The sequence below is a fragment of the Protopterus annectens genome, chromosome 6.part0 (assembly GCF_019279795.1).
Source record: "Protopterus annectens isolate FY-2018-M chromosome 6.part0, PAN1.0, whole genome shotgun sequence".
NCBI lineage: Eukaryota > Metazoa > Chordata > Ceratodontiformes > Protopteridae > Protopterus > Protopterus annectens.
Genome location: NC_056737.1, coordinates 1,558,277,594 through 1,558,304,719, shown reverse-complemented (window position 1 = coordinate 1,558,304,719; position 27,126 = coordinate 1,558,277,594). Strand labels below are relative to the sequence as shown.

The window sequence follows — 27,126 nt, the reverse complement described above, 5'->3', positions numbered from 1 at the left end:
ACCCAGAAGGTGTCGAGGACAAAACTTTATTAAGCGCTGAAGTCATTGGGACCTGGGAGGTCAGAGCCAATGGCTCTAAAGTCTATGCTGAGGTTACAAGAGGAGAATAATTGGGTGTAGATGGAGAAAAAACATCTGCTCTGGAAGGGAGAGGGGGTTGAGCGGGAGAAGGAAGACCCCAGGTTGCCAAGATCTTGTCCAACAACCTGACAACATCCATTTCAGAAAGAATTCTGCTGGAGTGCATTGAAAAAGCTGAAGGGGACTCAGGTCTCTCCAGGAATGGACTAGGTAATTGTCCATGGAAAGGGTCTAAAGATGGCGAACAGGTAGACCTGGTTTCTGAGACTATCGTTAGCTTCTACTCTGTCTGTTGCACAGTGGGGGAAACAGTTGGCACTAAACTTAGAGCCACAGACGTGGTCGGAGCCACAGAAGTAGGACTCTGAACCACAGACATGGTTGGTGTACAAGGTACTGAAAAACACTTAGGTGCCAGAAACTTTGACCATTCCGAAAGCTTCGGAAGCTTGGTTTTCGGTATCAAAGCTCACAGAGACATAGACATACACACACAAGCACTAAAGTAAAGAAAATCTACCAGCAATGGTAGAAGAGTTACCACAAAGGTAAACACAGAGAAGGGACTACCAGCAATGGTAGGGGGAAAGAAAACTACCAGCGATAAGAGGAAATCATACACTCAAGGGTAGGCCAGACACTCAAACAAGAAAAGCTATTAATTAGTTATAAAATAATGATAAAATAGTTATAAAACAATTATGAAATAATTTGAAGGTGCTTAGCTACGAGAGAGTCTGCTGACGCATCTTACTCGCAAGAGCGCCAAACGAGATCTGAGGTAATGTAGAGAGGGGCATTGTGGGTAGACTAGCAGCGAGAGATTTTTTTTGGTTGACACGGGCTTTATAATGGCCAGATTGGTTCAGAGGATCAGAACCATAACCCACAAGTCAAGAATATATGAAGACTGACAATATCAGATGAAAGCTTTTCAGGATGGTTATTCAGTGAAATACCTGGGGCAAAGAAAAAGAGGAGCACTTATATTAAACACAAGAGGAGCTCCAATAGTAATACAAGAGGATAAAAGAGCCAATAGTGATAGATTTGTAGTACTAATGGGCTACTGGCAAGGGAGGAGGATTACACCCAAAACTGATGCAACAGAGCTTAAGAAAATTCTGGGAGAAATAATCAGCTTTCAGCAAGGAATATTACTTATAGGTGGGGGCTGGAATTTGATCTGCAACAGTGAAGATGTGTCTGGGGGCCCAGAAAAAGATACAAAAATTGGGCAAGGCTAGGCAGAATTTACATTTCACAGGAACATGTGTATTTAAGTGAAGGTCTCGATACACAACTAACAGCTATTTCGGATCATGCGCCAATAACTTAAATAAAAAAAGCAGGGCAATGAAATAAAAATGAGACACTGATGCTTTCCCACCCATCTGTTGAAAAGAGGAATTTAAGGAATAGGTAGTGGAAATTATTCAGGAGCTATTACAGAAGATAGAAACTACTACTGAAAATATAATGAAAGTGGAATTAAAAATAAGGGTGGAAATAAAACAAAGGGAGATATGGTTAAGAAGAAATAAGAATTATTTGCAGGGACTGACAAATGTTAAAGTGTTACAAAATAGCGGGAATCTCACAGAACAAGAAGCACAACTGCAGAATGCTACACAGAAAATAAGGGATTACCTCGATAATATGCACGAGTTGAGAAAGTCTGCTGTTAAGCAACTATTTTTCTTTGATAATACCTCTAGACACAAAAACTTTTATAGCACAACGACTCAGGCAAGAGAAAGTAGAAAGGGCTGTCACCAAATTTAGGGAGCCTAAACACAGGAAGATAAACAAGACATCTTGTAGAGTATTAGAAATATTTTGGAAATTGTATGAAAATCTGTAAAAAGCAGAGAAATATGGAAATCAAGAAAAGGTACAAATGGAAATATTTAAGGAAGAATTAAATATGCCAAGGTTAGAGTTAGAGGAGGTTCAAATAATAACAGGATAGGAGGAGAAGATATAACAATGGTGATGCATAACCAATCTACAGGAAAGTCCTCATGAAAAGATGGTATTCCTGTGGAAGTTTGGAAGCTAGGAGAGAAAAAACTGATAAAGATCTGGAAGGTTTTGTTTAACAGCATTTTAAGAGAAGTATCAACATCTTGGAAGAAAACTGCAGTAGCTGTAATGCCTAAAGAGGGTAAAGATCCATCAGATCCAGCTTCATACAAGCTCATTTCAATACTAAATCGTGACTGCAAAGCGTTTATGTCTATAATCTCTAAAAGAATGGCAAAGGTAATGCCAAAATTGATAGACATGGATCAATGTGGTTTTGTGGAGGGGTGGTAAACATTTGAGAACATTAACAGAACAGTGATGATCCACAGGGAAGCAGAAGATAAGAAAATACCGCTGCTGTTGATTGATCAATGCAAAAAAGGCATTTGACAGAGTAAGCTGGGACTTTAGGAACAGAGAAATGGAAGCATTTGCATTGCCTGATAAAATTATAAGGTTGATTAGGAGGATATATGAGGGATTGAAGGCGAAAACTGAAGTGGGTGGGGTCATTTCTGATGATCTCTGCTTGAGCAAAGGAACTAGGCAGGAGTGTCCTCTCTCCACTTTATATGCATTATAGTTAGAGCCACTGGCAAAAAAAAAAGGACTCAGAAATTCAAAGATATAATTGGTATGGTAGTGAAGAAAAGCTGGATCTATTTGCAGATGACATTATTTTTTACTTGACAAAACTAGAAAGGGACATTACAGTGTTGTGGAATATACTGAAACAGTTTCAAACCTTTTTGGGATACAAAATAATGAAGGAACAACAAAAGCAATAGCAGTAAATTATGTACCCACATACGAATTTGGTTTAGCAACATCCATACATATAGGGAGAGGATAAAATGAAGTATTTAGGAGTATGGATTAAAACTGACACCGGTGTGGCAGCTAATGATATGTGAGAATAGACTAAATGAAAGATAATACAATTCAGATTAGGTCAATAAAGACGTTATGTCTTACCATAACGTTCCATCTGTGATGTTGATCCTTGTTCAATCATTACGCATGGGGTATCGGCCATTTTCCAAGCTCGTGTCAGCCACAAACGCTCAAGCTAAACTCTTAGCCATAATTCCCCTCTCCCTATTACCTCAGATTGAGTTTGCAAGTCAAAAGAAGGTAGAGGCTACCTCTGGTCAACTGACCTATCTGAATCGGAAGGTGAGATCCACTATAAGCCTCAGGAGGGGGATGGAGGGAGGGTCGTAATAACTGAACGAGGATCAATATCACAGATGGAACGTTATGGTAAGACATAACTTCTTTATCTGATGATGATAATCCTTGTTCATTCCTTGCTCATGGGACTGAGTCCCCAGCTACCTTATTTCTTGGAAGGTCCTCATGGAAGGACGTTCCTGAGCACCATACAGCCAAATGATGCTCTTCCCTTGGAAGCCAGATCTAATTTGTAATGGCTGATGAAGGTATGTGATTTAACCCATGTAGCAGCTGCACAAATGTCATGGAAAGCAGCCGAGGTTGCTACTGACCAAGTAGAATGAGCCTTGACAGTGGTAGTTAACTGAACATTATGCTTGCTGTAAATAAAGGTCACGCAGTCTTTCAACCACTTAGCCAACATGACCTTGGAGACAGCACATCCTAATCTAGGTCCAGAAAAGGCTAAAAAAAGCTGATCTGACTTGTGAGAAGCTTTAGTTCTGTCCAAGTAGAAACAAAGTTGTCTGTGAATGTCTAGAGTATGTAGGCAATACTCATGTGTTTGAATGATCGGGAAAGAAAACTGGCAACTCAATGGTTTGGTTAATGGACATGTCAGAAATCACTTTGGGCAAAAAGGTAGGATTAGTTCTCAATGACACTATGTCCTTATGAAAGGTCAGATATGGCTTCTTGATGCACAAGGCTTGAAGTTTGGAGATGCATCTGGCAGACGTAATGGCAACTAAGAATAAAGTCTTCCAGGACAAGTATTTGAAGTCGCAAGAAGAAGCTGGTTCGAAGGGTGACGTTGTCAAAGCTTGTAAGACTAAAGCCAAATCCCATGGTTGAGTGGGTTCTCTAAAGGGAGGATTTAGATGAAAAATTCCTTTTATGAAGGTCCTGCATAATTTGTAAGACATGAGAGAAGAATCCTGGACCCCATTGTGGAAATCAGAAATGGAGGCCAAGTGAACTCTGATTGTGGAAGCAGAAAGACCAGACTGGAATAAAGACAGATATTCTAGCACTACGGGCATTGGTGCTGAGAAAGGATCTATCGGTTTTTCTTCTAGCCAGATAGTAAACCTCTTCCACTTGCTGAGGTATGTATTTCTGGTAGACGGCTTATGAGATGCAATGAGAATGTCATGTACAGGTAAGGATAGATCATTCTGCCTGGCCATCACTGGAAGTGGAGGCGCCAAGCTGTGAGCTTTAGGCTGTTTAGGTTGGGGTGAATCAGGTTCTGCAGATGGGAGATCAAGTCTGGGGTTGGATCGAGAGTCCATGGTTGATCTAGCAGGTGAGGCCACAGGAAGGGGAACCAAATCTGACGAGGCCAAAATGGTGCTATGAGGATTAATTTACTCTTCAATCGGCAGGCTTTCTTCAGGACCTAGGGAATGAGGGGAAGAGGAGGAAATGCATAAAGTAGACCCGAGGGCCAATCGTGGACTAGAGCTTCCCTGGGTGACTGTCCCCGAGGGGGAATCAGGGCGAAAAAATTGCTGCATTTGTAGTTGGTTGGGGAAGCAAAGAGGTCGCAGCAAGGAAGACCCCAGTGGTTGAAAATCTCTGCCGCTATCAAGGGATTCAGGGACCACTCGTGAGGTTGAAGAATGTACCCGCTGAGTCTGTTTGCTATCATGTTGGAACTCCCAGGAATGTGCATTGCTAGAAGAAAGCGGTTGGTAGCCATCGCCCATTGCCATAATCTCATGGCTTCCCGGCAAAGGGGATAAGACTTTGTTCCGCCTTGCTTGTTGATGTACCAGACCATCGCCATGTTGTCTGATTGAATCGCAATGGTCTCAGATGGCAACAGGGGATGAAATGCTTGCAACGGCAAGCACAGCCCTCAACTCCAGAACATTTATATGCAGATGGGCCTCCATTTCGGACCACGCACCTTGGACAATCTTTCCCTGAAATAGGCCCCCCCACCCCATCAGGGAGGCATCCATGGTCACTGTGGCCATGGGCTGTTGGGGAGGAGAAGGTACGGGACCCACTGAAGTGGATTCTGAGACAACCACCAATTTAACTCCTGCTTGCACCTGTAAGTTATCCGAATCTCGGCTGAAGGAGGGAGCTGAAAAGGATACCACTGAGCGAGTAGTAACCACTGTAGAAGCCTCATGTGAAACCTGGCCAGGGGAACAATTGTAATGGAGGCTGCCATGGAACCCAACAGCTGTAGAACCAAGTGAGCTGAGAATTTCTCCTTTGAGAGGATTGGAATCAATTGTTGTCTCAATCTTTGAATTCTGTACTCTGGAATGGATGCTCTGCAGTTCTTTGTGTTCAGGAGGACCCCTAAGAACTCTGTGGATTGAGATGGGGTGAGACTGGATTTTTGCCAATTTATGGTTATGCCCAGCCTTGCTGTGGTGTGAAGAGAGAAAGCCAGGGCTTTTTCTAATAGATGACTGGTGGAGGTGGTGATGAGTCAGTCGTCTAAGTATGGAAAAACCTGGAATCCCTGTAGTTGTAGGAACGCTGTGATGACTGCCATGCATTTTGTGAACACTCTGGGGGCTGTACAGAGTCCGAAGGGCAGCACTCGGAATTGATAATGACTGGTTCCCAAAGGAATCACCTTGACTATTTGTCCAATTTTATGTGGCAGTACACATCTTGAAGATCTATAGAGCACATCCAATCGTCTTTTTCCAAAAGTGGGAGGATAGAGTATATAGTGACCATCCGGAATTTCTGTACCTTTATGAATTTAACACACTGAGATCCAAAATTGGTCTCCAGTCCCCGATCTTTTTTGGCACCAAAAATAGTCTTGAGTAGAATCTGGATCCTATCTGGTTTCATGGGACTGTTTGGATGACTCTTTTGCTTAGCAGCTCTGCAATCTCTAATGCTACCTGTACCCTTTGACTGGGTGGAACATCGGGTAATTTCCTTAAGGTGGCGGGATAAAGATCGAACGGGATATGGTAACCACTGGTTATTATCTTTTGTACCTAAGAATCGGTGGTGACTATGAGCCAGGCAGAAGGGTACAAAGAGAAACGACCCCCAACCACTTCCAGAGGAAAGCAGTTGGGCCGGTCCTCAGGAGCACTGGTAGGGTTGGCCAGAGAAAAGAATCCCTGGAACCTTGGTTACACAGACCTCTTCTGCCCTGAAAAAGGTGTCTTCCCTGAGAACTTCCCCCTCTGCCTCTAGGGGAAAAAATCAGCCTGTGTGTCACGGAAGGAGCCCTGAGATTTTTTGTGCCATATCTTCCCACTCTTTTGGTTTCTGGAGAAAGCCCGTTGAGGGGAAGAATAATGGACACCCAAGGCAGAAAGGGTCTTACCGTCCTGTTCACATCTAGCCAGTGTGCTTTTAACTTTGGGACCAAACAATGAAGAGGCTTCAATTGGAGCATTGATAAAGGAAGCCTTGAAGGGTTCCACGAAATCACACAAGTGCATCCAGGCAAGTCGTCTCACAACAACGCCTGCACCCACAGCTCTAGATGCTCCTTCTGATGCGTGAGAAATGAGATGCATAGAGGAGTTAGAAATAGATTCAATGGTGGCTAATTGAGAGGCCACTTTGTCACAGACCTCATCAGACACAGCACCAGCCAAAACTTTCAGAGAGTTCAGAAATTAAGTCACATTGAAGCCTGGTAAAATGTGCCATATAGTTCAGAGCCCTGATTGCAAAGGTCCCTGATGCAAAGGTACACTTCCCAATTCTGTCCGGAGCCTCTCTGTTGGGTGGATGAACAGTCTGGCTTTCTTCGTCCGCTAGGCCCTTTTTAGTTGCGGCCGGCACCACCAAGGCATCTACCGGAAGACCCTTGGACCAATGGGGGTCGCTCTCAGGAGGGGACAAAATTTTTATCTGGCCTCCGGGGAATGGCCTCAACTGTGTCAGGAGCCTTCCACGCACACTGCAAGATGAGCTGGACCAGTTTGTCGCCAGGTGGATTAACCCAGGAGGTAGGGGGCTGGGCACAAAAGGCCTGTAGGAACCCAGAGTCTTCAGAGATTGGGTTAGAGGGCTGCCAATCACCTCTCTGTTTCAGAATTTCTAGGATATCTCCGAAGGATACCTCAGAGGAGGACCCTTCTCCATCATCCAAGTCTGTGTCTTCGGTGAGGGATTCCTCAGTGGAGTCCATGTGTTTCCCCATACACGAAGACTTTTGATGAACTTCCTCAGAGGGAGGAACTGGGGAAGACAGCTCAATAGGGGCCTCCTGCGAGGGTAAGCCCTGAGGCTCTCGTGCCCGGTGTTCTTGTGTAAAAAGTGGAGGTACTGATAGTATAGAAACGTCAGCCGACGCAATAGTCTTCTCCTGACTTGGAGTCCTTGGACGGCTGTGGAAAGCCGAAGAAGGGGTGTCACAGTTAGCATCCCGGGTAGTGGCAAGAGAATCCTGCCACAAAGGCAACTGAGGTTCCTTAGTGAGATCCAAAAGGTGAACCGCAGGTGAAGACTGTGCTATAGTAAGGGGCTTCCAAGACAGTGACGGGGGCTCTGATGAAGAATGGTCACCTCCTGAGGAAGTACAGGTCCTAGGAGGAAGAATATCTCTAGCCAGAAGCAACTGATCCACAAGATGCAGCACATCATGTTCAGAGAGGCTTCTAGTGGATCTCACAGACATAGCTGAAGGAGAATCAGGTCTATCCAAAGTTGGAACAAGTTTGGTGCCCACAACGGTGGGAGTTTGTACCGCAAAAAGAGGAGGTGGCATGGCCTGAACAACAGTAGTGTGCCCGGAGGGAACCATCGGTGCCGAAGGTAATGTCTGCACCGATGAGGTCAGTACTGAAGTGGTAGTTGGCAGTGTCAAGACAGTCTGCAACAGAAAGGGAATGGTCTGTGCTGAGCAAGTAGTCAGCGCCGAATTGATGGTCTGAACCGAGAGGGAGACTGGTGCCGACACACCTATCAGTGCCGACAAAAACTGTATGGAGTGTACTGTCAGTGCTGATGAAAGAGTCTGAACTGAGGAGCCCCTCGGTTCTGAGGCTGTATGAGGCACACTACTCGGTGCCAAAAATGTAGATGGCGCTGATGGACTCGGAACCGAATAACTAGGCTCCGAAATCGTTGGTGCCGAAGAGGCCAAATCCGTAGTGAAAAGCTTAGGTTTTTTAAGTCTCGGTTCCATAGGGCCTCCAGCCGGAGAGGATGGAAGAGACTTAGATTTTTTTATAATCATAGATTCATAAGTTGATACTAGGCTATCTGCCCTAGGTCATTTATAAGCCTAGCCAGAGTGTGTTTGGCTTTTGCCACCCTTTTAGATTAGTTGACTGTGCCTCTGTATAGTAGGTCACAGAAGGTAGCCCTTTTAAGGTTAGTTTACTGTACCTCTGTCTAGCAGGGACACAGAAAAGATCCCAGGGGTAAACTTACGATCTCCCATCCACTCGTCAAGATTTCTTTTAAAGAGGGTCAGTGAGGGGTTCTGCCTAACATGAACTGGGATTTTCTTCCAGAGTGAGGGGAGCCTCTGGGATATGAATCTGTCCCTCCAGCATGTCCTATTTATTTCTGTGCTGAGGTTCAAGTCCCTAGAGCATGTAGCTTTAAGGGATTTGGATTTCCTGAGGTGGAGCATGTCCATTAATTCTGGGTTGGACATGGCTTTATACGTCAGACACAGATCGCCTCCGAGTAGGTGGTACGCAACTGAGTAGAGCTGGAGTTTCTTTAGCCGAACTGCATAGGGCATCTGTTTGAGTCCCTTGATCTTCTTGGTGAGGTACTTTTGGGGTCTTTCCAGTTGCTGCAGGTGTCGGGTAAGGTACATCCCAAATGGGGCATTGTATTAAATTATGGGCCTGATAAGTGATGAGTAGAGGGGCACAATGACCTCTCTTGATCTAGATGTGAACCCTTTCATGATAAGGTGGGCTATATAGAAGGTCTTTCTAACCACTTTGGCAACATGATTGTCAAAGGAGAGATTACTATCTACTTGGGTCCCCAAGTCGCTAATTACTTCTTCCGTACTTAATGGATTACCACCTATGTGGTAATTTATCGGCACTTTGTTTTTCCCAAAGTGGATGACTATGCACTTTTTGGCATTTGGCTTTAGGCCATGGCTCTGGCACCAGTTATCCATCTCTGTGAGACCCTTTTGGAGGATGCTTGTGTCAGCTGGAGAGTCGATTATGGCACCCAGTTTGCAGTCATCTGTGAACTTGGTCAGCCAAAGTTCACCCGTTTTTGCCTGTACCTCGGAGAAATATATACCGAACAAGAGATGTCCCAGGACTGAGCCTTGTGGGACGCCACTTGTAACTGGTTTAGAGTCTGACATGGCACCTGCAATTCTGACCATGTGGGTTCTATCCCTGAGCCATTGTGCAACCCATCTTGTGACACAGGGGTTGATATTTAAGCTGGTGAGCTTATTTATGATGCCCGAGTGGGGTATTTTGTTGAAGGCTTTTGCGAGGTCCAGGTAGGCTGTGTGGACTACCTTTCTTTCATCTATGGCTTTGGTAACTGTTTCAAAGAAGTTGACCAGGTTCAAGAGGCAATCTGCCCTTAACAAAGCCGAATTGGGTAGGATCCAGTGTCTGGAGGTTCCCAAAGTCTTTGTTTATGATTTCCATGATGATACGCTCCACAGCTTTGCAGACCAGGCTAGTCAGGCTAATAGGGCGATAGTTTCCGGGGTCCATTGTGGCACCACCTTTGTGGAGCGGGACCACTGTTGCTGTACACCATTCCTTGTGTACATATCCTGCAGTAAGGCTGAGATTGAACAGTGACTTTATGTGAGGGTTTAGTTCTTCTTGGAGCTCATGTAAGATGCAGCCCGGGACACTGTCCGGTCCCACTAATGCTGTGTTTTTTGCTTTGGAGAGGGCAGCTCTCACCTGTGCATCTGTGATCTCAGGGAGGCTACACTCTGTTGGGATACACATTTGTTCTTTTGGGGGGGAAGGGGGGGGGAGTTTGCACTGAACCTTTCTGCCAGGATGTTGGCAATGTCTGTGGGTTCAGTGTATTTTTTGTCATTTTGCACTAACTCAGAGCATATCTGGGAGTTGCCTCCCAGGTTCCTGACATAACTAAAGAAGGCCTTGTGATTATCTTTAGTGTCTTGTGCAATTTTTCTTTTGAAGCTGGCCTTAGATGAGTTTCTTGCTAGTACTGATCAGAGATGCCTTCCCTTTTTGGGATTTTGCTCTATCATGTAGTAGCTTCCTCCTTCTGTTGTATAGCTTATTTATGGCCAGGTCCACCAGACAGGTCTCCTGCCTTTGGAGGAGTGAGTCTTGGTTTTGTTTGGGATAGCATGATCCACAGAATGCTTTTGTAAAGGATTCTGCGTTTTGGGCCGTATTTTCCACTGGCCCGGGGGCTTTGAAGGATTCCACCTCGGTTTTGAAAAGTGTGAAGTTTGCTTTTGAGAAGTTCTTCACCGTGGTTTCCTTGGCTGGGGGTGGGGACGGGAGAGGGATGTCCAGTGAGATTAATTTATGGTCAGATCTTACCAATGAGGGGTATACCTCTGGTATGGAACATAGAATCCTCATGTTGGTGATGATCATGTCCAATATGTTTTACCCTCTTGTGGGAGTGGTGACCAGTTTTTCCATAGCATTTGAGTTTATAAATTCTAGGATCCATTGGGTGTTGGGGCTTGAGTAGTTTTCCCAATCAATGTTTGGGTAGTTGAAGTCACCCAATATAATGGTGTTTGGAGAGTCCTTCATATTCTCCAGTGTTCTCAGGAAAGCCGAGTGGGGTTCCTGTGTTTGGGAGGGTGGTCTGTAGCAGGCTACAAACTGAAAGGCAGTTTTGCCCACTGTTAGTTGCATATGGATGGTCTCCGATGCTTCGTGCAGTGCCACTAACCTGGAGGTGTGGGTATCTTTGATGAATATGGATACTCCCCCTCCTTTTGTGGTTTGGTAATAGTTTTGGGGCCAAAAAGCATGGTATGAAGTATAACCTGGTAGTGCTGGAGTGCTCTTGGGAGCCTTGAACCAGGTTTCTGTTGCTGCACAGATATCGATATTCTCCATACTGAGGAGAGTCTCAAGTGCGTGCATCTTGAGGTTTAGACTTCTGGCGTTGAGCAGCATTACATTACTCTTAGTTTTTTTTTTTGTGGAGGTGGGTTTGTCTTTTGAGCCTTGCCTAAAAAAGGCACTATGGGGGTGGCAAGAGCCTTTGCCAGTATTCGAAAACCCAGGGGTGACAGGTGCAAGCCATCCCTAGCAAAGCAACATGGCTTGTCGAGCATGTCATCCCAGGCTGACAGACACTGGATCCCCTTTGAATGACACCAATACTTTAGCCAATTGTTAAAATTGATCATTTTGTCTTTATACTGTGGCATCATTCTTGGTGAGGACAAGATGCTACTCAATGTCAGGGTCATACCGGCCTGGGCTACATGATCAGAGAGCTCCTCTATGTCTCTTTTCATGTAAGTCCAGGGAGGTAACGTCTCAGGTCATTCACACCAGCATGGACAATGACAGTGTCATATTTGTACTTGCTTTGGAGTGACCTGAGTGCTTGTGTTATGTGGCAGATCCTGGCACCCAACAGGCAGCTTACAGTGACCTTCTTCTTGTTCAGTCTGGTGAGTGGGACGTCAGTGTGTCTGACAATAGAGTCACCTATTACAAGTGTATTAGGTGTGTTGTTTAGCCTGGGGCTGTGACTGTGTGGCACACTGACTTTGTGAACTATGTGCTACTTGGGTATTGTTGTGTGGTAGGGGTTGCTTGGATGTCTGCTTTGGAGGTCTCTGCTGCTTAGGCATCTATCCTTTTCTTGTGGGAGCTTAGAGGGGATGGGACCTCCATCCCAGAAACAGCCTCTGAAAAGGAAGATTTAAGTAGCCCCTTTAAAATCAACTTATTCTTTCTTTCAATGACAGTCCTATTAGTGAAATTCTTACAAATCCCGCCAGGCGGGTCAACTGTTAAATGAGGCACACCCAAACAATAAACATATAAAGAAAGTGCATCAGAGATGGGCAATTTATGGCAACATTCCACACATCTTTTAAAACCTGGACTGCCTTTTTTATCTGTCATAGTAAAGAAAGGGAAAGAAGGGTTACCAAAAAGGAATTACCTGAAGGTAAGGCCCAGAAAGATTTACCAACGATGGTAAAGGGAATAAATACCTCGTCGGTAAGAGAAAGAAAAAAAAATAATAAGAGCACAAGGAGTAGTCACTAGGTGCGATAAGGTAAGAGATAACTAAATAACTACTTTTTTTCCTCAAGAAGTTTAGTCAAATTTTTGAAAAGATCAAAAATGTGCACTTCGCTCAAGAGAAGTAGCCTGACACGACCTAACTGCGATGCGGCAAATGAAATCTGAAGTAACAGGGAGAGGGGAATTATGGGTAAGAGTTTAGCTCGAGAGTTTGTGGCTGATGCAAGCTTAGAAAATGGCCGGCTCTGTTCCGAGGTCGGAACCGATACCCCATGCGTAAGGAATGAACAAGGATTAACATCATCAGATCAATTGTTTTAGTTCAGAAACTGGGGACGCACAAGCCAGTGCATTTCTTCGTTCCAGTCCCAAGCCCAGACAAATGGGAAGGGTTGCGTCAGGAAGGGCATCTGGTGTAAAACTTTTGCCAAAAGACATATGCGGACAACAATACAGATTTCCATACCGGATCAGTCGAGGTCTGGGTTAACAATGACCGCCACCAGTACTGTTAGCCAGCTGGGTGCTGGTGGAAACTGGGCTACTGTTGGCCAAAGGACAAGAACAGGGGGAAGGCATGCCCGAAGGCAGGAAGAGAGGAGGAAGGTTAGGAGTGTGTTAGTGAGGTTAGAAACTTTGAATTTTGGCAGTATGACTGGTATAGGGAGAGAGCTAGCTGATATGATGGAGAAAGGAAGGATGATATATTGTGCATGAAACAGACCACATGGAAGGGGGAGTAAGGCTAGATGTATCAGAGGTGGATTCAAATTGTTCTATCATGGTGTGGATGGGAGGAGAAATGGGGTAGGGTTTATCCTGAAGGAACAGTATGCCAAGAGTGTTTTGGAGGTGAAAAGTGTGTCAGATACAGTGATGTTTATGAAGCTGGAAATTGATGGTGTAATGATGAATGTTGTTACTGCATATGCTCTGCAAGTTGGGTGTGCAATGGATGAGACAGAAAAATTTTGGAGCGAGTTGGATGAAGTGGTGGTGAGTGTACCCAAGGGTGAAAGACTGGTGATTGGAGCGGATTTCAATGGGCATGTTGGTGAAGGGAACAGAGGGGATGAGGAAGTGATGGGTAGATATGGAGTTAAGGAGAGAAATGCAGAAGGTCAGATGGTAGTGGATTTTGTGAAAAGGATGGACATGGCTGTGGTGAATATCTATTTTAAGAAGAGGGAGGAGCATAGGGTAACATACAAGAGTGAAGGAAGATGCACACAGGTGGATTATATCCTATATGCAGGAGGGCCAGACTGAAGGAGATTGGAGACTGTAAAATTGCGACAGGGGAAAGTATAGTTAGGCAGCACAAAATGGTGGTGTGTAGGATGACAGTGGTGATCAAGAGGAGGAGGAAGCATGTGAGAGCAGTGCCAAGGATCAAATGGTCGAAGTTGAAAAAGGGTGACTGTGAGGTGGAGTTCAGGGAAGAATTGGGACAGGCATTGGGTGTCAGTGAAGAGTTACTGAATAGCTGGGTAACTACAGCAGAGCTGGTAAGGGAGACAACTAAAAGGTGCTTGGTGTGACATCTGGAGAGAGGAAGGAGGACATGGAGACCCGGTGGTGGAATGAGGAAGTACAGGAAAGTATACAGAGGAAGTTGGAGAAGAAGTAGGATTGTCAGAGAGATGACGAAAGTAGACAGGAGTATAAGGAGATGAGATGCATGGCAAAGAGAGAAGTGGCAAAGGCTAAGGATAAGGCATATGGAGAGTTGTATGAGAGGTTGGACACTAAGGAAGGAGAAAAGGACTTGTATCAATTGTCTAGGCAGAGGGACAGAGCAGGGAAAGATGTGTAGCAAGTAAGGGTGATAAAGGATAATGAGGGAAATGTACTCACAAAGGAGAAGAGTGCATTGTGCAGATGGAAAGAGTAGTTTGAGGGGCTGATGAATGAAGAGAATGAGAGAGAGAGAAGGTTGGATGATGTGGTTATAGTGAATCAGGATGTGCAACAGATTAGTAAGGACAACTATGAAGAGGATGAAGAATAGAAAGGCTGTTGGTCCAGATGACATACCAGTGGAAGCATGGAGGTGCTTATGAGAGATGGCAGTGGGGTTTTTAACCAGATTGTTTAATAAAATCTTGGAAAGTGAGAGGATGCCTAAGGAGTAGAAAAAAAGTGTTTTGGTACCGATTTTTAAGAATAAGGGTGATGTGCAGAGCTGTAGTAACTACAGAGGGATCAAACTGATCAGTCAGAGCATGAAGTTATGGGAAAGAGTAGTGGAAGCTAGGTTAAGAAGGGAGGTGATGATTAGTGAGCAGCAGTATGGTTTCATGCCAGGAAAGAGCACTAAAGATGTCACGTTTGCTCTGAGAGTGTTGATGGAGAAGTACAGAGAAGGTCAGAAGGAGTTGCATTGTGTTTTTGTGGACTTAGAGAAAGCATACGACAGGATGCCTAGAGAGGAGTTGTGGTATTGTATGAGGAAGTCTGGAGTGGCAGCGAAGCATATAAGAGTGGCAACAGGATATGTACGAGGGTAGTGTGACAGTGGTGAGGTCTGCAGTGGGAGTGACTGAAGCGTTTAAGGTGGAGGTGGGATTACATCAAGGATCAGCTCTGAGTCCTTTCTTATTTGCAATGGTGATGGACAGGTTGACAGACGAGATCAGACAGGAGGCCCCATGGACTATGATGTTTGCAGATAATATTGTGATCTGTAGTGAGAGTAGGGACTAGGTTGAGGAGAAGCTGGAGAGGTGGAGATATGCTGTAGAGAGGAGAGGAATGAAGGTCAGCAGGACTAAGACAGAATATATGTGTAGGAATGAGAGGGAGGATACAGGAATGGTGGGGGTGCAGGGAGTAGAGATGGCAAAGGTGGATGAGTTTAAATACTTGGGATCAACAGTTCAGAGTAATAGTGAGTGTGTAAGAGAGGTGAAGAAGAGAGTGCAGACAGGGTGGAGTGGGTGGAGAAGAGTGTCAGGAGTGATTTATGACAGACGGGTACCAGTCAGAGTAAAAGTGAAGGTCTAGAAAAGGGTCGTGAGACCAGCTATGTTATATGGGTTGGAGACGGCAGCATTGACAAAATAGCAGAAGTCAGAGCTGGACATGGCAGAGTTAAAGATGTTAAGATTTGCACTGGGTTTGACAAGGATAGACCGGATTAGGAATGAGTATATTAGAGGGTCAGCTCAGGTTGGACAGAGAGGTGAGATTGCGTTGGTTTGGACATGTGCTGAGGAGGGATGCTGGGTGTATTGGGATAAAAATGCTAAGGATGGAGCTGCCAGGCAAGAGGAACAGAGGAAGGCCTAACATAATGTTTATGAATGGGGTGAGAGAGGACATGCAGGTGGTTGGTGTGACAGAGCAAGATTCAAAAGACAGGAAGAAATGGAAACAGATGATTCACTGTGGCAACCCCAAATGGGAACAGCCAAAAGAAAGAAGAAGAAATAAGCTATGTAATGGCTAGATGTAGACATGATGCTTTCTTTGTTGTATTCTGTTTTTTTAATTAATTATTTCTAGTTCCAAGAGTAATTTTATATCTGTCTGCATATTTAATTGTTAGCTTTAGGCCTACTCCAGGTGCTCACATGCTAGCAGCTCATGACGCACCTGCTCACTGCTACTTACTCAAAAAAGCATGTGCTCGGACTTCCACTAGCTGGATCTCCCATTAGTAAATATGCATAAGCCCTCCCCACACCTGATCCTATAAAACTGTACAGCCCTACCCTAACAAACTATAATCCTAAAGCTCCTTTCTCAGTAACAAACCACAGCCTCTCACTCCCTTAACATAAATCTCCAATCCGCAACCACAAAATTTCAGACTGCTCCCTACACTTAAAACTCCAATCCCATTCTCTAAACTTAAATTACTTAATCACGCTCTAAACCTAAAATCTCCCCCTCCTCCTTCCCCAAACTCACACTTGAGTGAGAGTGTGAGTAGCTGCCTACCCAAGCTACATGATGTTCAAGTCCCTGGCTTAGACTGCCTGTACAGCTCACATTAACTACTGCTCAACTCATTCTTTTTTTAATCATAGGAAGTTACTAGGCTATTGGGCCTGAAGCCCTTACAAGCCTAGCCAAGAATTTAGCCCATGTTCCGACAAGTCAGCACCAGATGCCCCTGTCCAGCAAGGACACAGGTGGAATCTCAGGGGTGTACTTTCTGTTCTCCATCCAGTTATCCAGGCTGTGCTTAAAAAAAGGGATGATGAGGTACTCTGCTTGACGTGGAGAGGGAGTCTTTCCTACAGGATGGGGAGTCTCGAACACAAACCTGTCTCGCCAACAAGTCCTATTGATGTCACACACCAGGTTGATGTCATGCGTGTAGGTTACTCAAGTGGAGCTTGACTTGCAGATATGCAGCAGTCCCATCAAGGTGGGGTTTGAGATAGCTTTGTATGCCAGACAGAGGTCACCTTTGAGGAGTCTGTATGAGACTGAGTAGAGGGACAGGATTTTTAGCCTGTCTGTGAGGGTAGATGTTTGAGGCCCTGGATTCTTCTGGTGAGGAACCTCTGTGGTCTCTCCAGCTGCTGTATGTGTTTTATGAGGTACATGCCGAAAGGGGCACTGTACTCAATAATGGATCATATAAGGGAAGACTACAGGGATGTTATGACCTCCTTGTCCCTGGATGAGATACCATTCCTAATAAGGTGGGTCATGTAGAAAGCTTTCCGTACAACGGAGGCAATATGGTGGTCACAAGTCAGGTTGCTATCAACCTGGGTGCCAAGTCCTTCACAACTGATTTCATGTTTAGGACCTTGTTATTAATGTGATAATTTATGGGGACATCACTCTCCCCAAAGGGGATGATGATGGATTTTTTGGCATTTAGTTTGAGGCCATGTTTCTGGCACCAGTCAATTGTTTGGTTGAGACCCTCTTGGAGGATGTCCACATCACTAGGGGAATTGATGACAGCGCCCAGCTTGCAGTCATCTGCAAATTTGTTCAGCCATAACCCACTAGTTTTGGCCTGCACCTCATAAAAGTATATTCAAAACAACAGAGTCCCCAAGACAGATCTCTGGGGTACGCTGCTCATTAAGGGTCTACTGATTGAGATGGCTTCCCCTAGTTTAACTAGGTGGGTTTTATCAGTGAGCCAGTTTGCCACCCAGCTGGTAACATACAGGCTGATGCCTAGTTGAGAGAGTTTATCTATTACACCTGAGTGACGAATAGTACTGAAGGCTTTGGCCAGGTCAAGGTACGTGATTGTGCACCGTCTTCCCCTCGACCATGGCTTTGGCGACTGTCTCAGAAATTGACCAAATTTAACAGGCATGACTTCCTCTTCACTAAATCAAACAAATGAGTGTTTGGAGGTTGCCAATGTCCTTGTTAATGATGTCCATGATAATCCACTCCATGGCCTTGCAGATCAGGCTAGTTAGGCTTATGGGTCTATAATTCCCTGGATTTGTGGACGTTCCACCTTTATGCAAAGGGATGATAGTGGCTGTCCTCCTCTCAGCTGGAATGAAGCAGGTACTGAGGCTTTGGTTGAACAGGGTTGCCTAATGGTGCTGCAAGTTCCTGCCTGAGTTCATGTAGGATGCAGCCTGGGATGTTATTGGGACCCATGGAGTTTGTATTTTTTTTGTCTTTGAGAGGGTAGTGATGACTTGCTCCGTAGAAATAAGGGGAGGGGGGCAGGTACTGGGAATGTCCTGATTTACTGATGGGGGAGAAAGAGGGATGAAGTTTTTGCTGAAGCTGTCTGCCTGCAGGTTGGCTATATCTACGGCATGTGGCGTCTTTGACCACCAGTTTTGCGCAGAGCTGAGTCCTTCCTTTGAGATTGTTGACATATGTGAAGAAGGCCTTATGACTGTCTTTAGTAGATTTGCTTTTAAAATTTATGGATGGTTGTCTACTTATTAAGCAATGCGATACTAATTGCTAAATAGTGACAAGCTGCTGGCATCCACCTCTGCTTTGCTAGATCACTCCGTGTCACATAAGACTGTTCTGAGGGAGTGTTCATTGTGAAGCCTATTCTTGGGTGTGGATTGCATGCTCTTGTGGCCAAGCCTGCAATTAGGAAGTTTAATTATTCATATTTGTGTGCCTTGTTTATACTTTAATCCGTTTATTCCAGTGGTGTGACTCCACATGCCACCTCCCAAGTGACCATAAAATTTTAGATTAAAATATTACATTTAGCAGTGGGTTATGGAGGACATTCAAGCAGCATAGCCACTGCCCACTGTCATTCTCTTTGCAATGGATATTTATACTTTTCTGTACCACCTTGTGCAGTTGAGATGAAGTAAACACAAACTACATTAACAGGGATCGACTCATCTGCCTGAACAAGTACCAGCTGACTCACTGTTTGAAATACATTAAGTAGGTCATCACTTTTTAAGCTCAGTATGGACATTTTTCCAGTGGTGCAGAATAAGTTAAAGTTGCCTCCAGAGCGCTTCTTAAGTCTCTAGTTTTTAAGCATGAAATAATTTGACTGTATGCTGCAAAACAGAAAAGTAAAATCCCCGGCCTTGATGTATCAACTGGTGAGATAGTGGTGGGATAAAAGTTGTATATTCTCTCATTTTGCATAGTTTCACTTTTCTGAGGTAAGGCAAGCAATTCTAGTAAGTAGACTGCAGAAGGATAAGACCATTAAACTGTTTTGTGCATGCCTGCCGCTTATAATGTTCAGATCAATCAACTTCTAGTTTATATTCCAATGTATTTTAATTCAGTTCCGGAAAGTCAGGCTGTCTGAAGCTGTGTGCAGACTTTAGCTGTACCATCTGTCTGCCTTACACCCAGTATCCTCCATTACTGTCAAACCCTTCTGACCACTCAGGAATACAGTTTCCCCACACGGATATGTTTAAAGTATTAACCTTTGCTTTCTGAAATGGAATTCTGCATTTGTTGATGGAGTCATCTGAGAAGGTTTGCACAATAGCCTTCCACATTCATGTTGTTCGGGTTGAAGTTTCTTAATTTCTACTTTTAAGTGTTGAGAATGACAGACTTATCTCATTGTACTGAAAAACAGATCCTTTTATTTTCAGTCTATGATTCAAGTAAAGCTGAAACTGTTGATTGAAATCTGACATTTTTCCTTAGCTGAAAAGATAATTCGTACTTTATTTTGATCATTTTGTTTAGGCAGTAACTAATAAAAATGAAGATTCTTTAGTATCTGTGGAGCTTTTCTCCCGGCCTCTACTGAAAATGAAGATACGTGTATGCCAAAAAATGCACACTTTGTCCAAACTTTATCAGTGTGCTGACACACTGCTGGAAGGTGAACGGGAAAGCCCATTCTGTGCATAAATTATTCAGTAAAGTTCTGTTTTTAAATGCAATCACCTGACTAGTCTCCATCTCAGTGTAACTTGTGCAGTTGCACACATTCCAGCCGGAGTAATTCTGGCATAGATCATCTATGTATGAGCATGCATGACAAAACACACAAACTTTTCTGGTAAATCTTGTGATCTGCTCCACAGAAGCAAGTGATACACTACTCTCTTGTTTTTCCATATAGTAATACCCTGAAGAAAACTATTTAATAACCTGAACAAATTACTAGATATAATCAAAAATGTTTAAATTCTTTTAAATTCTTTCAATCTAGGTAATAATGTCCTAATCTTGAAACCGCTCCCCATATTATCTTTGTTTAAAAAAAAAATGTCACTACACTCTGTCTCAACTGCACGGACCATAGCTATAGTCTAGGAGAACAGCCAGCACATAAAAGCTACTGGACAGCAATTGAACATTAGTTTTTTACCACTTGCGAGTAAATGACTCATCACTTCAGTAAAACAATGACATGGACGGACTAAGTTAAACCGGGTCTACTTCATATGATCGACATTCATTTGGTGAAGACCAAATGACCTAAACTTCATTTGACTTAAACTTCATATGACCTAAAACTTATTTGATTGACAAATAGCACTGGCAGTCTGTAGAGCACTGTAAGCCAAGTACAAGGTATACGCCCTTTTCCCCACAGTAGTGGGACTCTGGAGTTAGAATATATAGTTGGGGGGGTGTAGCCCCCCACATAGTTCAGTTTTACTGAACAATATAAAATGAAACCACAGAATATATAATCAAACTAGGTGGGGGGCTATGCCCCCCCCAACTATATATTCTAACTCCAGGGTCACACTATTGTGAGGAAAAGGGCATGCACCTTTCACTTGCCTTACAGTGCTCTACAGACTGCCAGTGCTATTTGTCAGTCAAATGAGTTTTAGGTCATATGAAGTTTAGGTCATTTGGTCTCAATCAAATGAATGTCGATCATATGAAAGTTAGGTCATATGAAGTAGACCCGTTAAACCATATATGTACTCATACAAAAATGAAATTAAATACAGAAAACTTATATAAAAATACCAAACTGTAGAAACAGTAACTCCATACAGCTGATTACCAGAAATCAAATCATGCTAGTTAAACATCCGCATCATATAAGCATACTGAAACAGGTACTCACAAGCATGTTATACTTACCCAGTATCCTCCATCATTGCCAAGGTAATCCGGGAAAATACCCGGTTCTGCGTATGAGATCCTGTCATTGCTTCATTCTAAAAATTAAACAAAGCATTATATGCAAAATAAAGTGAAATACAAATAGTGTTTTATTATAAATATGCTTCATAGTGAATACTACTAAACAACATTCTTGCCCTTACACTAAGCATTCTCACACTGCCCTTCCTGTTGCCATTAAATGCATCAGTATTAGTGCACTTCACCTTTATTATAGTGCATTTTATCAAAATACAACTTACAGGATTAAAGCAACAACAAATAAAATGGCAAATACAAGTAACAATAGAAGCAAAAATGTAATAAGAATCGGACAGACAAAGCCTAGCTCTCCATGACGTACAGGGATGGAGTACTGACTGCAACCCAGATGACCTGGTTTCAATTAGCAGCCCTTGAAGAGTCAGGCAGGAAGATTTAGGAGTAAAAAGGTCATGGTCTGCTCGCCTCTCCTGGGGGAAGTGTTAATGCTGAAGTGCTTGAGGAGGCAAATGGGAATGTGCAATTTTTCTGGATGAGACCAGGGAAACTACTTCCTCTATTTCAGGGATGGGGGAATGGGCTACTTCCTGACAACATTCCATGCAGACATTTGGGATGCCAAGAACAGGCAGCCCACTGCTTAGCCAGTTGTGTACTTGGAGATAGAGCCATATAAGGAAAAATCTCAAATCATTCTAATGGCTAACTGAATAACAGCCCGTCCTGGTCAACCCTCACCCTCATGATGAGGAGCAAATGGGTCGACTGATTATTGACAGACAACAGGGGCAAAACAAGTAAAAAGAAAAAAAAATTACGTAAATGAATAAAACAAGTCTGCCACTCATGATGATGAACGACATAAGTAAATACAACAGAACTTGAACCGTGTTATAAATGCATATGCTAGTCAGCTTTAACTATGAAGATTATCAAAACCTCTACAATGATTGATGAAAAGCATTCCCTAATTTTGAATGCCAGGTCAAAACACTTCCAATGACTTTCACAAGCTGGTTAGTGTGGATTATTCCACAAGCCATCAAGGAAGTAGGATTCACAGTGGAGGGGGCCTAATAAGGAAGTTAATGAAAAATGGATGTTTCCTACTTGTGGAATCACCTGCAGTCCCTGTAAGGCTGAGTCCAAAGTCCAAGAAGGGAAATATGACACAACAAGCTTCTTTATACAAGAGGAACCCAGGTCATGCAATGACACAAAGTCATACCAAGATTTTACAGATGACTCAAAAACAGACTAAGCAAGAGCAAGCTGTGCAACACAAATATAATGTGCTGGCAGTGAGAAGTACCAGTAAGTAGGCTAGCTGTGGAGCTCTGTAACAGCAGCAGAAAGTCACTGTCTGTGTCAGGAAGTCCTAAGTATCAAGGCAAGAAAAGACCACAGCATGAATTATTATTGGGTGGTTAGCTTGATGAAAAAGATTTTGATTTTTGATCCTAGAAGCATTCCACAAATGAAAAGAAAAACTTTACTACAGCTCACACCTGGCCCCTGAATTTCAGCCAGCTATGAACGATCACACCCAAGTTGCACATCTCTGTGAAAAACCAAAGCTTGTTGAAGCCATAAAGAATACAGCTAGGAAGAACAGCAGTGAAAGAATCCCTCAGGATACTGTGGCTAACCAAGAGTCAGGCTGGGGAAGTCCATACCAGTTGCAGCTCCAGTCTGGGTGGGGGGGGGGTGGGTGCATATAAAATCATCAACTCTCCAAGATGCAGAAGAGAAGGGGTACCTCTAGATTTCAGAATAATATACTCCAAAGATGGGCCTGCGGGAGGAATGACAGTGCAGTCAAGATGCACCCATCCTCAGAACAACCACGGGAATTACTAGAAAATCAAAATCTTAAACCAACTATATCAGTAGTAGTGAATACCGTAACAGAGATAAAACAACTGAAATTGCGTTCTTTACAAAAAGGTAGGAGAAAACTACATAGGAAAAAATGGGAATTGTGGGAACAATACATACAGGTTGAGGAATGAAGTTTAAAAGAAGGCAGGACTTAAATGAGCTATGTAATGTTTGACTGAAAACAATTGGGTAGATTAGAAGTGATGTATAATGTTTGCAACTGGGAGTGTGTTAGTATGGTTTGTGATGTAAAATAGCTGCAATTAGGATTCTGTTGGTGTGGTTAGTTTTCATTTATATAACTGTATGATTGTTTATGTCGTAAGTGATGGTTTAATAACAATGTTTCTTGTTTAAAACAGGGGCAGGAATTGAATAATTTATGTAATGTTGCTTATGTTAGATGATATATAGCAATATATGTGAAGCATAATGTCTAATTTTAACTTGTTAATACAGTTTACTTTTGTATAAATGCAGGAATAAACCAGACCTAAGCCTCCCAGGAAGAGTCATCCTAAAGGGAGATGGGAGGGGAAATGTGCTCTGGAACTTTACTCATCTACCATAATACCCCCAATCTCTCCCAAAAAGAGATGGTCAAGGAGAGAAAGACACAAGCTCCCTCCCACATCATAAACAGGCTTGCACAAAACTGACAGCAACTGAGTGACTGGCATGTATTAGTGTCAAGCAGATAATAGTCCATATGCACTGAAAACAGAAAGACCTAACACAGGCATGTCATCAAGGTCTTTAGGAATGAATTCCTGCACACAGCACTCCAATACCTGCCATCCTCCCAGGTTTCCTTGGATATACTTCCACATCAGAGACTCTAATACCTGCCAACAGCTAAATAAACATCCAAATTAATTATCCTGAGACATGGATCCTATCACATCTCAACCAGAGACTCCTCTGTAAAGAAGGTTTAACAGTCGAGATGGGTAGACAGAAGTAGTCAGGTGATGAAGTCCTGGTCTCAAATATACTCATTCCATGAAAAGCCAGCTCTATGAAATGCTCAAAATAAAATCAGATGGAGCCAGGGCCAACAAGACAGCTGGAAGAAGAATGTCAAATACTCTGGGGTATACCCCAAGATTGAAGCCAGTGTGGCCTCTTCCAAGTTTCAAATTCCTCTGTGAATCAGGGGACATGAACAGAATGGAGATTCTCACACTCAAAGACGAGTCCTACTGACAAGCTTTGTAAACTGTATACTTGCCTCTCGAAAGACAAGGTCCTCGGCCTGGTCTCAAAGCAAAGTCTAAGCTGTTCAGACAACACCAGACAACAAGAAGGGCCCTCCCAACAACCCCATTTGCAGCTAATTTTCATAATTTCCTGGCCAACTTTAGAAGCAGCAGAAGTTAAAAGATAATGTCCATATTTTAGTCACCAGTACAAAGGGTCTGCTAATATAGGAACTTTACAGACAAGGGAAAGGATAGAGATCAGAACTGTGTGAGTGGAAAAACAGAAGTAGGAGTCATAGAAGACAATTAGACATATGAAATTATATAATATGGCATATACGGTCAACTTTGTGCTCATCTCTAAACAGAATACTTCTGGGGAAAAAAATGTTCATTTTTGAAAACTGGAAAGGATAATCCAAGGCTTGGGCACATCAAAGAGAGCCCTGTGTTATACAGTACAATTTTGAAGAAGATACACATGAAACAGTACATGTCTGACAAATCTGCACAGAGGATTAAGGCTGTATGCATCTATTTTTTATTTGTTGACAGGGAAGGTGGACAGCTACAAGACCCTCCTTCTACGATGACACTGGCCACAAGCGCAACACGTAATAAAAAAGAAGTTATGTACTTACCATAATGTTCCATTTGTGTTGTCCATTTTCATTCTTCCTCAACTGATCTCTCGGATCAAACTTGGCCATTGCTAAAGCTCGTGGCAACTAAAAAATTCAAGCTTCTCCCTTACTCATAATGCACTAACCCTAAGTTACCTCAGATCTTGTTTGCTGATTTTTGCCAGAAAGGAAATTTTTACTATACATAGACAAAAGGGGATGAAAAATTTAATACAGTCAATACATAAAACGACTATATCTGGAGGTCAATATAAAGGACAGTGATGTCCTGTAAAAAAATAATTCTTCCAAAAGTTTGCAAAGGATAGGGGTTTGGTGGGTAGGGAAATGAGGAAGAATGAAAATGGACAACATACATGAAACATTATATCTTTATCTGATGTCAATTTTCATTCTATCCTCAACTGATGGGACAGAATCCACATCTACCAAAAATCCCAGGTGGACTCGAGGAAGGACGCTCCTGAGCATAGCTGAACCAAATGATGCTCTACCCCTGGAGACCAGATCCAATTTGTAATGAGTAACAAAGGTATGAGGAGTAGCCCAAGTAGTTGCTGCACAAAGGTCATCCTAGGATACCCTTGAAAGAAAAACTAAAGATGTTACCACTGATCTCACTAAATGAGCCCGTACTGGTTGTGGTAAGATATCACCCATTTTTTTATAAACAGATGAGATACAATCAGTTGGCCACCTGGCTAAAGATGCTTTGGCAACTGGTTTTCCCAATTTCAAGCCTCCACAGGAAACAAACAATTGGTCTGTTTTTCTTATGCCTTTTGTTCTATGCAGATAAAAACGTAATTGTCTGTGAACATCCAGTAAATGTAACGTATTCATCTTTGTTAGTAAATTTGGGTAAGAAAACTGGCAAATTAACTCTGACTACCATCTCATGGCGCCTTTGTGCTTAAATCCGAGCAAGCTGTGAGATGGTAGGAATTGCATGATGTTATACCAGAGTGCCATCTGCAAGCGCAAGTAAGTCTGCAGTCCTCTTTTAGCTCCATTGTTGAAAAATAAGTTGAAAAGGTAACTGAACTTTGTCAGTTACCTTCTGAACTTAGGTTTCAGTGTGGAGTTACAGGATGGTCATATTTGACTTTTCAGAGAAAATCAGCTTTTAATGCACTCTGTATTTTCCTCTCATTACAACAAGCCGATTCTGTATGCCTTTAATCAAGCATGTGGTGGCAGCCAATGGGAGTCTTACAATCCAAGCCACTATTTGCATAACACCGCCACCCCCAGACCTAATTTTCCTCTGTTCTGTGCAAATAAATAGGGGGGGGGGGTCCAACAGTAGATATTCCCTTTCTTATTCTGACTTTTGCAGAATTTACTACTGGATCCTCTATTTATTTTCTGTGCTGATTGGTTCGCAAAACTCGAGATTTCTGCCAGTCAGTCTCGGAAGAAAGTGAAGTGAAACAGCTGCAATGGAGATCTTTGACACTGAAAAAGCATTTGAGAGGCTAGAGTTGGAATTGTATTCACTAGTGTGAGTGTTTATCTTTCTGACACATTTGTAGAAATATTAAAGAGAGATACATAAAGAGTTAGAAGTTAAAGCATTTGCCTTTTTTTTTTACAACAGATAAAAGTTTGAGGGTGTGAAGGGCTTGCTCATCATATGGAAGATACAGGAGTGCAAAAATCACCTGTTTTTGCTTTTTTTCTTCCAGATGAAACCATGACCAAATGTTTGTCTGGTTGTAGCTTAGACTGCAGCACATTTTTGCATTGCAGCATAGTTTTCTTACAGAAGTGAGATATTTTATCTATTCTGATTCTATTGGTAACATGTTTACAGTGTGACAAAAATCTCATTTAGATTTGTGGATATCTTGTTAAAATGACAGAACTAGCATGTACTGTACTGTTTTTCAGGAAACCTAATTAAGTCATGTCCACCCTGGAATGCTGGGACTTGGAACCCTGCACTCAACATCTGGGGTCACTTGGGTGAATGTTTCATTTTGGCGCTTGTACATACTAAGAAATGTTACTGAAGGGTTGTTTGGGGAAATGTTTCATTTTGCTGCTTGTGCATACCTCAACATTTTACTGAAGAGGTCACTTGAGTAAATGTTTCATTTTGGCGCTTGTACATACTAGGAAATGTTATACTGAAGAGTTGTTTGGGGAAAAGTTTCATTTTGCTGCTTGTACATACCTCAGCTGAAACAGTCTTTCTTTTTTGCTGACTAATCCTGGATATTTGATATTGGATCTGACTTGTATACATGTATAAGAGGGTAGGCCTAAGATTAAAGCAAGAAAAGGGGGAACAAAGGGTCTCGGATATAGTAAGGAAACTGGGGAAGAAAGTGTTGCAAATGTATACTTTTTTGGAGTAGAAGTATTTCTTTTTTTTTTTTTTTTTTTGGCGAACATCAGACGTGTATGCAC

General features: G+C 43.0%; 1 protein-coding gene across 1 annotated transcript in view; it reads right to left on the bottom strand.

Annotated features, from left to right (window-relative positions):
* LMLN (leishmanolysin like peptidase) overlaps window positions 1-27,126 on the bottom strand; it is a 2,253,233-nt gene that overhangs the window by 790,437 nt on the left and 1,435,670 nt on the right. Inside the window, exon 9 of the mRNA XM_044073684.1 lies at window positions 20,961-21,037. Coding sequence (XP_043929619.1) covers window positions 20,961-21,037 — 77 coding nt within the window. The remainder of the gene's footprint in view (window positions 1-20,960; window positions 21,038-27,126) is intronic.